The following is a 13,683-nucleotide window of genomic DNA, read 5'->3' on the forward strand; positions in this document are numbered from 1 at the left end:
AGAGAAGAGAAGAGAAGAGAAGAGAAGAGAAGAGAAAAGAAAAAGATATCTGGGCTATGCAGGCTTCATAAGGACTGAGACTTCCTGAGGCCAGATTCTCAAACAGTGGTTGAGTGTGAATCAAAATTGAAATGTGGACAAGTTGACCCCAAGTCCATACTCCTTCCCTGTCTCTTGGCATTCACAGTGGTTCCTTCCATTTGCACAATGCTTTTGCCAACATTATCTTCACAATAATTCTATGAAAAATATTTTAGAGTTCCTCTGCCATGCTTTCATTAGCTTTTGCTCCAATCTGTGATGGGGTTAATCTCTCAAGAACAGAAATAAATTCAAAGTCATGTGAAAATATTCAAATGAAACATAAGACTATTATGTTGCTAGTTTTCTGACAGTCATTTAAAAATTAATCCTTGGGTTTATGGGAAAGTATAAAGCCAATATTCTTTGGCTTACTTAGTTTTATGAACTTATAATTACTAACTACAAATTTACTCTTATAATATACTTAAAATATTATTGCATCAAAAGGTATTCAAGTAGTAAATATTACAGAATTAGCTTCAGCATTATCATTTTCAACAATATTACAATGAAATAAATGGAAGCAATAATTTTAAAAATCTGTCTGGTATTGTTCTTCATCAACAAAGTGACATGTACTCATTTTTTTTGTCTGCTTTTGAAATGTCCTTATCTGAATGGTCATTTTCTTCATATACACTGAAGAATTGCTCAGGAATCTTCAGTAATCTTAACGAGCTTACCTTTTGTTTGCTGAGGTGCTCACTTTGATAAGATTATCCAGATCTTGGTCCCTAAAAATAAATGTTGTAAATTTCGGTAGCTGACAAAGTCAACTCAAATCAACCATTTTGTGCTTTTCAACCTTAATGTTGAAACAAATGACTATTGCTAAGTTAAAACTCCATCACCATGTGAATTCTTTTTGGGGCCTCATGCAAAAACAGGTAAATTCTATCAATTCAGTTCACGAACAATTCATATGTATGAGAATTTGGTTTTATAAATGCTTCTGTCAAGTCAGTCTCACAGTAAAATTAGTCATGAACTCCTTATTTTCTGTATTATATTTCTGTAGTAGCATTAGCATAGAGTATTTTTGGAGGGTATCGTGAGAAAGACAAAAATATAAAATTACTTATCATTTCCATGTATTCTTTCCCCCTTCCAAAAGAAAGAACATTTTTAAAAACTGAGATGTTTTAAAAAGAATTATTTCCTGATTCTAAATTATGCAGGTAATCTATATGATCTGAAGATATGATATTACTTCTATTTCAAAATATTAATTAAATCATTTCAGAATTACACTTCACATAAAGCCAAATCACAACAAATGAAAGTTCAAATCATATAATTTGTCTTTTTATTTTAAACATAACAGTCTAACACCAAAAGGCCTGAATAATAAATCTAACTTGATATCCTTTATTATTGGACAAGGCATTGTATATCCTAAAGAGAAAAAGGAAGAAAGTCTGGAAAGCCATTTAGCTGTTCTTTAGAAAGAACCTATATACTCATTTTATTATATACATATCTTCCCATGGAAAATATTATACTCTATGATATAAAGTTATATTAAATATAATTTTGTGAGTCAAAAATAGCTAAATGCTAGTAATTTCATAAAGATTTTTTATACCTTCTTTAAGTTAAGTATCAAGGAGTGCTATGTTGATTCAATGATGAAGAAAAATACTAACTACAATAATAATGCTGGTAGATAAAGTATAGTAAATAAGTATTTTACAGTATGATCACATTATATTTCTAGTGACTCAGGAAAAAGTTAACTCCTGATTTCATAGATAAGGAAGCTGAGGCTTGAAGATTAAGCAATTTATTCAAGACTATACAGCTGGTAAATGTGCTCTGAACTTAAAAAATCTCGCTGCCAAGTGAAAAAAACAGACGTACAACTAAGTGCAATAAACAGCAGCATGTGGCTATTATAAAAGGTCATAAATTGAGGTCACCTTCACCTTTAGACATTAAGTCTTTCTAGGAGAGAAAAAAAAGACAACATAGTCTGTGATGTAAAGTATTACTTGGTCTCTGAATCCAGGGCCTGGCAATAGAATTTTATTCCTATTTGAATAAATATAAGGACAATTTAGCAGTAAATATTCAAATAAGAGTCATGAAATCTTCAGTTTCATATAAAATGAATGAAATTACATGTGTAAGTGAGATAGAGGTGGAGGAACTGGCTATCCTCAAATTCAGAGTTAATCCTCTCCCTGTTTCCAAATAAAATGCCATCTAGTTTAAGGGTCTGCAAATGATGGCCCTGAAGCAAAATTCAGACTGCAGCCTTGTTTTATAAATAAAGTTTTATTAGAACATAACCATGCCCATTCATTTACAAGATATTTTTATGGCTGCTTTCACTATACGGGCAGAATTTACTATGTTAGTAACAGAGAAACTATTTAGGTCCTCTAACCCAGAGATATTTATTATCTAGCCCTTTAAGAAAAATATTACCTCTGATCTTGTCTAAATAAACAATGTTTGATAGCTAAACTACAAAAATAAAGAGCATTTCCATATGCGAAATAAGACAGGAAATCTATCACAAAGAAGATATGTATCTTGGTATTTACATATTTAACTTAAATTCAAACTAGCATAACAATATGTTTATAATGTCATAGTTTTATCACTCTTTGTCTAATTAACATGATGTGCCTTACAGAAAATTCTCTATAAAATGCAAATGTCCTTCTTTGTAGTCTTTATATTTTCAATGAACAAAAAATAATTTTTTAAAAGTGACTGTCCAAGTTTAAGACTGCTTAGGAGATGCACAAGTAAAAGAGAGGGAATAAATGATGAAGGAAAATGTCTATCACCTAAAGACTTTTCTTTTCTTTTTCTTCTTAGCTTTAGGAAATTATTTTGGGGTGGCGTTTCACCTCATGGAGAATCTCTCAGAGAAGGAAGTCTCAATCATGCCGCACAAATCCCATACTGGCAAGGAATCATTAATCTAATTCAAGGAATTCTCTCTGACACAAAAGCCCTCATCAAAGAGTGCTGAACGAGGGCTCCAACACCAGTGCATGGGCTGGTGGCCAAGGGGCTGCTAATTTTAGGTCCAATCATTGGTTTTCTCTGTGCCAGGGCAATGCTTTTATCATATTTTTAAATTTGAATTTTTAAAGTTGAATTCAAAAATGGGAGATGACGAGTTTCATAAACCTTACCCTTGGTTCATTTCAGGAACTACTTTGATTAGACAGTCAAGACTTTGGCCCCTTTAAAAAATAGAAGAAATAATCAGATCAGTAGTAGATTTACATCAAATGGTTTTGCAAATATTTGTCAAAACTTAGAAATATTTTATTATGAATAGTCTTCATCTTAGAGAGTTGAGGTTTTTCAGAGCTGAATATAAATATTTATATTGGGACCTAACAGTAACTGGATAAAAATAATAAATAATAGCAAATACTTTCAGAATATTTTTGATTTTTGACATGCCAGGCACTGTTCTAATGTAATGTACATGGTTTAGTATAATCAGCACACCAATCCTGTGACACTGGAAGTACTATCATCCTAACAACATACACAGAGAAAACTAACACAGAAAGAGTAACTGATTTTCCCACCTTTGCTGATAGTGGCAGGGCTGGAATTTAAAAGTAGACAAACTAGGTCTAGAATGCTTGGGCTTTACTATGACACCAACAATGTTACTGCAACTTGTAAATTAGTTCTCGAAGTGTCTAGAAATCAATTGATCCCCTTTCCTCACTTGGAGGAAAAAAACAAAACCCAAACAGAAATGATTAGTCGGAGACCACACAAATAGGAGGAGTAGGTCAGGCCTAAGCTCATATCTACGAGCTCCAGCCCACTACCTCTCTACTATATCATCCCCTCTACTGTACCATCTCTTCTGCTTAACAAAAGTAAATAAATCAATAGATAAAAAGATCTTATCCATTTTGAGAAAGCAACTGTGGACCTAATTGATTGAAGGATATTTTGATTATATCAGAAGTCGCTTGACCAAAATCCTTAACATTTTAGATACAAAGGGTAGCCAGGGTTGCGTGGCTTGTCTTGATTATGACTGGGTTCAGCATTAACCAATTGAAGTGGTGATTTAGTTATACTTTTAAGCATTGGTTAGCATGAAATGAAAAAGAGGAACTTATTAAAGGTTGCCCTTGAAGACTTTTTTGACTGTTGGACTCACATTTTTGTAGTTAGTAAGGTCTTTGAAACTTTGAACAAAAGACAAACAAAAATGAAATAAAAATAAAATTAAATCAACTGGCTGTTTTGATTTAAAAGTATATGTGCATGAATTTTACTGTTTTGATAGATATCAGTATTAGTCTACACTTCAAAATTTTTTGACTTTCATTGGTATTTTGGCTTAGTTTCCCACTTACTCTTAAAACCATAAAATTTAGGTAAGATTGGTTTTTTTTAACAGTGGATTCAAGAATAATATAATGATTTGCCAAAAACTTTCATTCCATCCCCATAAATATCAAATGTTATAGCTATAATAACTCTGGTTAGCTAATAATTTTCATTTATAGCTTTAAAGGAATCCTATACATATTATTTCGTTTGATCCTTATAACTATGCAATGTCAAAGACAGAACAAACACTACGGCCCTCGTTTGGTAACTAAAGAAGCTGCAGCCCAGTTGTCCAGAAACTTTGCTCAATGACACCTGGCTGGTGAGTAATGAGCCTCAGATTTTTAGCTTCCAATCCCAAGGCTTCTCAACTGATCTCTTACGAGTGCCACAGATTTATGAGGAGTCGACGGAAGAGAGTTAAGATATAATCCTCACCCTTGTCTATTCCTGTTTCCTTGAGGACTCACTTCGATCAGATTTCCAAGGCTTTGGCTGCTTTAAAATATTGAGGAGATAGTGACGTTAACAGTAGATTTTCAACAAGTGGATGAAACTATTCATTAATATTCACAAATAGTATAAGCACTCACTGATATCATGCTGAAGAGTTGACAATTGTTAAATGTGACTATGAAGGTCTGCAAGAATTTATATATCTCTGGAACTCATTGAGACCCAGACAATATTTTCAACTTAGAGGCATTTAGCCATGAATAAATTTTGCGCTAGAACATGTTCTGTTTCGGTGCATTTAATACTATATTGTTAGCCTTTGCCGAGTACACAAAACGTTTTGGTATTTGTTTACATACTTGTCCTATGGAACATTCCAGAAGCCAAACGCTCTAAATATCAACCTCTCACATGCATAGAACTTCAAAAACAATTTAGAAGAATCCATGCCAAAGAATTCATTTGAGATTCATTGGCAGATTTGTATCACAAAACTGTATTAAGGTAAATACCCCAATTTGTTAAAATCATTATATGCAAGCTGGCATCTGCTTCTGGTACCTAAAATTGTGGGTTACAATGACACATTCTGATGAATTGTTTTGGCAGCAAACATTAAAATCTATAGAGTTCTGGAATGTTGCACATATCAACTATAAATCACTGAAACTGCTTCAGTATTTTATTGTTAACCTTCAATATATGTCTGCTTCTGATCTTAATGGAATTATGTCTTTCTTACTGCATCTACCTGTGTTTTCCACATATACAGCACCAACAAATTCTCCTCTGATCTGCAGAGGACACCACATGAGGGGGACCCATCCACAGGAGGGTGTATTCACATTATTCCCCACACTCTCTGATCTTACAAAGAACATATCAAAAAGTCTCAGAGGTTTCATCTAAACATCAAAGTTACAGATATTTGGGAGCAACCAGATGTTGATCCAAGCTTTTTGTTTGTATCCAGATGTCAAGATATGAAACTTAGACTAAAAAACAGCAACAAAATATGTAGAGATTCATCCTGAAAGTAATGAAGCAATTAACCCCAAAGAAACAGCTACTGTCTTCCAGATTACCCCTTGTTGATTTTTATCTAAAAATTTTATGGAATTTGAATGCCAGGACCTGTGGGAGAAAAATTCTAAGAGACTTGAAAATTCTAAAAATAACGGAACAGGGAGCATTATCATTTCTTATATTTCATTATATTCCTTTAATTATATTTCAAGACTTTATCTCTTTAAACACTACATGAGGCACATAATAGTAACAGGTTATTTAAATTCTTTAGTTCATAAAGTCAATAAAGAAAAGTGAACTAATTAATGTGGTTTCTAATCAACATAATGATATAATATTTGAGCTTAACTCTGGGGAGCAGTTCCTCATAGTGTTATGTATAAGGTGTAATTGAAAACTACAGGGAATATTTAAATTTTTAAGATGTATTACAATAAAAAGCACATTGGGATGAATCCCCCTGAGGATATTCCTCCTCCCTTTAAACACACTTATCCCATTGTACTTGCAGCTTTCTGAAGCAATTCTGGAAGGCCTCATTAATGAGTATCTAGATGTATAGTTGGCTGTTTTGATGCCTTAAATCAATTCAAAGCATTTGCCTTTCATGGTCATACTGAATTTGGGGAAGAGCCAGAAATCAGATTTGGTCTCAGATCCAGGGAATAAAGTGGATAAAAACATACCCTTATCTTTGTATTAAACGCCACTCAGCGGTACCATTCACTGAATATTTGATCATACTTTATAAAGACACTCTGGAAAGAGAACTTCCAGACCTGTTTCAGAAAGTGACAATAATTTCTTTCCCTTTCATAATGTTTATTGTACATTATGGGTTTTATTTACTCTTTCAGGGTCTTACACTAGGGAGACAAAAAGATGTTTGCACATGTTGTACTTTTATTCTTTTTATAATAAAAAAAGAAAGTATCAACAATGATGAGATCAATGTATTCTAAGGGAAAGGAGTATTTGGTGAGGGTTTAATGGTAATTGTGTCTTTTTTTTGAAGTGAGTGTTCAGACAGGGTCTCACTATGCACTTCAGGCTGGCCTTGAATTCACTATAGCCCAGGCTGGCAGTGATCCTCCTGCCTCAGCCTCCCTAGTGCTGGGATTACAGGCGGGGCTACCATGCTTGGTCGCAAATTACTGTAATAAATTTTTAAAATGTAAACATTCACTATATATTTTGATCACCCCTGTATCTTTACCGTGTGCACAATTTTTCAATCCACAAACTGGAAAGTATGGAGGACACCAGACTACACTGCAGTGTAGTGTTAAAATCAACGTGATCTTTACGGACAGAGGGTCAACCTTTAAGAGGCTACCGTTTCAACTTGGGGAGAGGCATGAAATAGATACATAAATGAATGCCACAATTGCAGATGAAGATACATGCTCTGAAGAAAACATAAAAGAGTGCCTGGTGTCTAATGTGCAGTCGAGGGAGTTAGAAGTGATTTAACTATATTCAATAGTCAGAAATAACGTGGTTAAAAATGTAACAATGTAGGGATTGAGAATTCCAGGAGTAGGAGCAGTATATGAAAAAGGTTTAACAGCAGTAATGACCCTGGCATTCAAATTCCAGGATATGAAAGATGCATTTGGCAGGGCTTTATTGAGAAGGTCAAAGGCCTTTGTTAAGCATTAGAATTATATTCTACCTGACATGAAGGGATATTGAAAGCTTTTTAAAAAGGAAAAGAACAGGATCTGATTTTTTTGAAGGATATACAGAACTTCATTATGTGTAGAAAAAAGAATTAACATCTATTACTCTTAAAAGCTCCCAGAAAGCACACACATACACTCATACATGCACAAATATACACATCTGTATACATATGCATCATATACACACAAAGGCACACATATGCTTACACAGAAATTCATGAATATACAAGCATAGTGCACATATATGCAATTACACCCATGTACAACATACACTCATGCACATATGCACACACATAAAAGTACCCATGCATGCAAACAGTTGTATGTGTACATAATATATGTGCATACATAGGCATGACACACATTCAGAATATTAAGAAAAATAGGTCAGAATTTGAAATAGTCTAATATAAATTGGAAAGGAAAACATATTTTTTGGAAGTCAAGATAAGCTAAATGTATCTGAAGATTATCTAAATCATTAATAAAAATACAATTCTTGAGTTTTTACTATTGTAACAATGATTTCTGCCTAGCATGCAGTAGGCATGAGTGTATTACGATCTTTGCATTATAACTGAAGTACTGGGACATAGTTAAAAAGAGCCAGAATTTGAACCCAAGTCTTTCAGACTCGCTGCTCAGACTTCCAACCTCAAGTTACCTCCATGAACCACCGAGGCAGACAATGTAATCAATGCTTTTGCATCAGCCTGTTGGGTATAGGATGGTACAAGCCTCTCCTCCATCCAGTGGTTGTGCCTGTGGCTACACTACATGGCCAGAAGCAAGACAGCTGGTCAGCATGCACACCAGCTCTTAGCTAGCCGAGCCCTCACTCTGCCAACAGGGCCCACGGGCCTTGGCAACACTCTGTGTAGAGTCAACAAATAATATCATGTACCGAGTTAAATGAATGAAGATGAGTTCAGCAGAAACCACATGGGACTGTTTGGTACACTGTTTTCAGCAACATGGCAATAATATCAGTTTCAAAACATGCCATCTGCTTAGTAAAAATAAAAAGCAAAAGGACATAAGCTCTCCAGACTTACTTGACCATTCATGGGTAAAACATTCTTTTCATTGAGCCCACTTTGATAATCATGTCATCCTTAAATATATACCACACTGCATGCATATACACATTACTACACACACAAATACACCAAACACTAGTTCATACACATGCAGGTACACACTACTTATAAATGCACACACATATAAGCAAATATGCATATGTACATGCAGATTATTGATACATACATACACATTTATATGTATGCACATTACTTAGACATATACTTAAATATACATTTATACATATAATACTGATACATACACATACATTTCCCACACTGCTGACACAGATGTACATTTATACACATGTACAATCTCATGTGCACACAGAAAATAATACTGGTTGAGCTCAGTAGATAAGGTCAGTCAAATTTCTTTTTAATTTCTCAAAATTATTGGATAACAAACCATTCAAGAATAGATTACAAGAGAGGTCTGTGTATCATGTAAATAGAGCTGCTTAATATAATATATTTGGAGAGAAATCTCCATTTTTGTCTTGAACTTCAGTTTGCTGTCTGAACACAGGCACTAAGAATTCTAATGTGTAATAAATGCCATACAAAAGGGAGAAGACAGTTTAAAATATCTTACCTTTTGATGTTTTTATTTGTTTCAGGATTTACTCTAACAAGCTCAGCAAAACCTTGTTTTCTTTGAATAAAGAAAATAGTTTTAATGAATGTTATTAAAGTAAAACAGTAATAAAAAGAATAGTGGTTGGAAAAGTTAGGAAGTGGCAAATATACAAGTTCTCTGTGGGGATGTAAATATTTAAATCTCTAAATGCAGATGAAAATCCTTCTCTTGCATCTTAAGTAGAGGACCATTTAAGGCTGTTTACTTATTAACAAGAAGCATATTTTTGGTCCTCAGCATGCATAAATATATGTGAAAGTTGTCACTGAACAACTTTGTCCCCAGTTGTATCTTGTTACAACACCCCAAGTAGGTAGGCAACATTGAAGTAATGTAAGTTAAATGAAGTTCTATACTGGGTCCAGAGGAAATATAAATTTTTACTCAACAAATAAAATGTAATTCCCTATTCCAATATGAAATGATCATTAAAATCTCGTTAGCTATAATTTAACAATGTTACAAATAATGACAGTTAAGAAAACATGCCTTCACAACAAACACATCCCCCCCAACAAAAACTTTTTACATATCATTTGCTTCAGATTCACAATTATGGTAAGTCGTGGCCCGGGGATAGAGCTCAGTGGTACAGCGCCTGCCTGGTGAGCACGAGGTCCTGAGTTCAATTCCTGATACCTCCCAAAAGGTATGGTAAGTAACAAAGGGCAAGAAAAAAAATACTTTACAGAGTAGGGAAATTAATGATTCACTTCTCAGGAGGACACATTCTGCCCCATTAAAGTACATTGAGTGAAAAGGGGGCTTCTGAAGCCACACTAGAAATGAAAGGTCAGCACTGCCAGGCTGGCTCCTCTTCACAGCTGTACTGACATGGCAGCCAACCCAATGACATAGCACCTGAGGTCCCCCTAGGATGGGACCCCAAAAAGCAACCTACAAGCAAATGTGGAGCACTTCTTCAAAAATAAGTGGTTTTACAGGGGACACGTAGGGATAGTCCATCTTTATTGTCTGATTTCATTACAATAAAATATGGTTATGAAGCTAAAACGCCAAATCTTTTCATCTTCTAATTGATTGTCTCTTGTAGAAATTAGAATTAAAGACATTAACCATCTCAGCCAGTGGAATTTTCATTTCTTTTGAGTTTGACTTTGATAATATTTTCAAGATCTTTACTTTTTTAAAAAAGTTTAGGTCTGTTTCAAAATATTATATACATAGTACACATTCCATATTAGTGACTATTAACCCAATCTTTCAGATAAAATTTTAAAAATACTGATATTAAATTGATTTTAGTATAAAATTGCCTAACAATAATGCAGTTAATCAATCTCTAGTTTTTATCGGGTTATATGTAAGAGAATTTAGATAAAATATAATGTAGACCCTTCAATAGAAAGATCAGGGCACCGGAGATGAGACTAAAAGAGAGAAGATAAACCCAAAACTGTGACACCTTCAGTATCCCTGAGCAGGTAACCAATCAATCCAGGAGAGCGTAACCAACATTCAGAGACATCCACACACTTCTCACCCTCTTCTGGTTCCATCTGTCCTGGTATCCTCTTTGGTGATAGATTCAAGGTCTCGGCTTCTTTGGGAAAAAAAAATCAAATTCATTGTCATTGGGTGTGGCAATTTTGTATCTATTAGGTTACATACGATTGTCTTTAAAATTTATATAAAGAAGAATGTGCCTGAATATGATGTCAGATATCTTCAGAACCAGAAAGACCTTGAATGCAGTTACTCTTAACTTTATTCATTTATACAGCAGTATTTCATTTACCCTAGTCTAACTCTGTTTAGAAAAACTTCCTGCTCTTCTCCCTTTGCAATATTGACCTTTTATTTCTTAATTAATATTTAAAACTTGACTCATTTTTAATCACTTAAGAACACCTAGGAAGAGATTATGTACCAAGTTTTCCTGCACCTACTTCAGTGCAAATCAAGGACGTGGTCCTATAGAAAGAGCATTCATCACATTTGCTAGGCCTGAACAGGCTGTTCTCGGCAGAGGAAGGCATGACGCTCCCCTTTCCAACAAGGCATAAGAAGCTAACTTGAAAAAAGAGCTCCAGCAAAGCAGGAGTTTCACTTACCCTTTCTCATTTTTGTCAGTACTTTGATTAACTTTATTAAAACTTCCGAGGCTTTGATCTCTTTATAATATTGGGACAAAAGAAAACACAGAGCAAGACAGAGAATGAAATGGAAAACAACTCAGTGCTGTCTTCAGAATCTCTTATGATAACAGCAGATTTCACACAATAGCAGTAAGATATAGTCAGTGTAAAGGATTAGATGTTCTTAGAAGTATTCAAGTGGCTGTCTCAGTATGCAACTCATTGTGCAAGATACTCAGCAGACATCTTAATATCAAGATTCCAACCATGATTCAGTTATGATTGAATTACCTTAAAGGAAAATTGCCCCTTCAAAAGCTGGGTCTTAGCTTTTGCTCTTTGATGGTAGGTTTTAAGGGGGGAAGGAGTGGTCTTTAAGATATACATTAAAATGTTGTCTTATTTAAGCATGAAAATTCTTTGAATTTGGGTGGAAATCCACTGATCACCCCTTGAATGTAAATATATTGAGCATTTAAACATTTCTCTTAAAATGTCCCAGGAGAAAGCTGGGCTTGGTGGCACAGGCCTGGATAGCCAGCACTCTGGAAAACTGAAGCAGGAGGATAATAATTTTGAGCTAACAAGACCCTGTTTCCAAAAAAAAAGTGAAATGGACTGAGCCTATAGCTCAGTGTTAAGACCCTGGATTCAATCCTTAAAATCAGTAACACACACATAAACACACACACACACACACACACACACACACACAGAGTCCAGTTGCTACTGTTCTCCTAGATTACAAATCACCTCTTTCTTCTCTTTCCTAGCCCCAAAATGATACATCTGTGGTGCTCATGCTACTTTTCCTATTCACCACCATTTTTGTGGAGCTCTCCAGCTCCATGTTTTTAAATACTTGAGATTTCGTCTTTTCCTGTGAGATCCATGTAAACACTTGAAGAGAACTGATTGCTTCACCTATGCTCTATTTGAAAAATAAATTGCCTGTCATATGTCACCGTGTTTACATACGGTAATACATTTTCAAGCAACATCCTGCATCAGTGTAATGGTTGCTGCCAGCACTTTTCACCACGTAGACTGTATTCAGTGTTCCACAAAAGAAAGAGTTGAGGCTATATCTGCCAAGGTTGACTTGGAAAGCTACAGTAGCACTCTGTGCACAGGTTGGCCCAGATAAATGGTTTTCTAAAATAACTGCAACAGTAGAAATAATTATCATGTTAGGACGGCAAGTTTAATGACTAACCAAATATAAAGCGAGAAGCCCATCTATGGGGGAAAATACCAGAAATTTTATAAATCTTTACCATTTATCATCCTTGACTATTGTGGGTTTTTCTTTAATGAAACTGTCAAGAGTGTGGTTTCTTTCAACATGAAAAGTAATACCAGTAATAAATTCAATTTTCCACTATATCAGGATTAGTTTAAAACTACAAGTTAATTTCTCACATGCTGCTAATTCAGCTATTCATTATAAATTAATCCATGTTATGGTACAAAGTTTTAAAAAGCATGGTTTTCAACCACAAGGTATTTACAAATACATACGGAGAGGTATACATGTGAAGTGCTACCCAGATTCCAACTGAAAAATGCCTTCTACATTGAAAAGACTTTAGTGACAAGTGGCTATATTCCCAGAACATAAGCATCTTATGGTAAAGATTCTTCATAAACAAGACTATTGTCCACTACTTATAACAGCTACTTGGATTTATTTCTTTTTTAGATATACAAGGGAACTTAGAGATCATCTAAGTCAGACACATCATTTTATGAGATGAAGAAATAAAGGTTCACAAAGGCTAAGCCACTTGCCCAGGGACACCCGGATGAATGCCATGGCAAAAACACCATCAAGATGCTTATCATCACTGGACCCTGATCCCACACCCCTCCCGTCAACCTTGCTGACTCGCCCTAAGCAGAAGGTTTCCCCCAGAACACAGTAGACAATTTAGTACTCAACGGAAATGACCTGTCTTGGTTTTGATTGAAACTTACTCTTTGCCATCTTTGTCCATCTGGGTATTCACATGGATGAGACTTTCAAGACTTTTGGCTCTATAAACACAGAAAAATTCCAATAAAACCCTGTATATTGCAATGAAATTGTGTGGTATCTTGAAAGGTCAGATACAATAAACATTCCCCAAGAATTGCTCATTTACTCTCATTGAATGAAAGAGCAGAAATCCTTCTGGGCAATTATGTCTGAACTAAATGTTCAGTGTGGAGAGTGCTAGCCCATCTGCTAATTAATTCCCATGCCAGAGGATGCAGTTCCCTTTCATCTAGTGATGGAAAGA

The 13,683-nt window shown here is 34.8% G+C and overlaps 1 protein-coding gene across 8 annotated transcripts in view; it reads right to left on the minus strand.

The window, feature by feature from the left end:
• The window catches only part of Scel (sciellin), a 108,164-nt gene that overhangs the window by 27,323 nt on the left and 67,158 nt on the right, over positions 1–13,683 (minus strand). For 7 of the 8 annotated variants that reach the window (XM_005374156.2, XM_013516400.1, XM_005374153.2 and 4 more), the window contains 6 exons: positions 13,379–13,438; positions 10,807–10,866; positions 9,258–9,317; positions 4,852–4,911; positions 3,237–3,287; positions 768–818 (listed from right to left, as the gene is read on the minus strand). In XM_005374156.2, coding sequence (XP_005374213.1) covers positions 768–818; positions 3,237–3,287; positions 4,852–4,911; positions 9,258–9,317; positions 10,807–10,866; positions 13,379–13,438 — 342 coding nt within the window. The remainder of the gene's footprint in view (positions 1–767; positions 819–3,236; positions 3,288–4,851; positions 4,912–9,257; positions 9,318–10,806; positions 10,867–13,378; positions 13,439–13,683) is intronic. The other variant, XM_005374155.2, reaches the window with a different exon arrangement.

Source organism: Chinchilla lanigera, unplaced genomic scaffold (assembly GCF_000276665.1).
Source record: "Chinchilla lanigera isolate Chin_1 unplaced genomic scaffold, ChiLan1.0 scaffold00003, whole genome shotgun sequence".
NCBI lineage: Eukaryota > Metazoa > Chordata > Mammalia > Rodentia > Chinchillidae > Chinchilla > Chinchilla lanigera.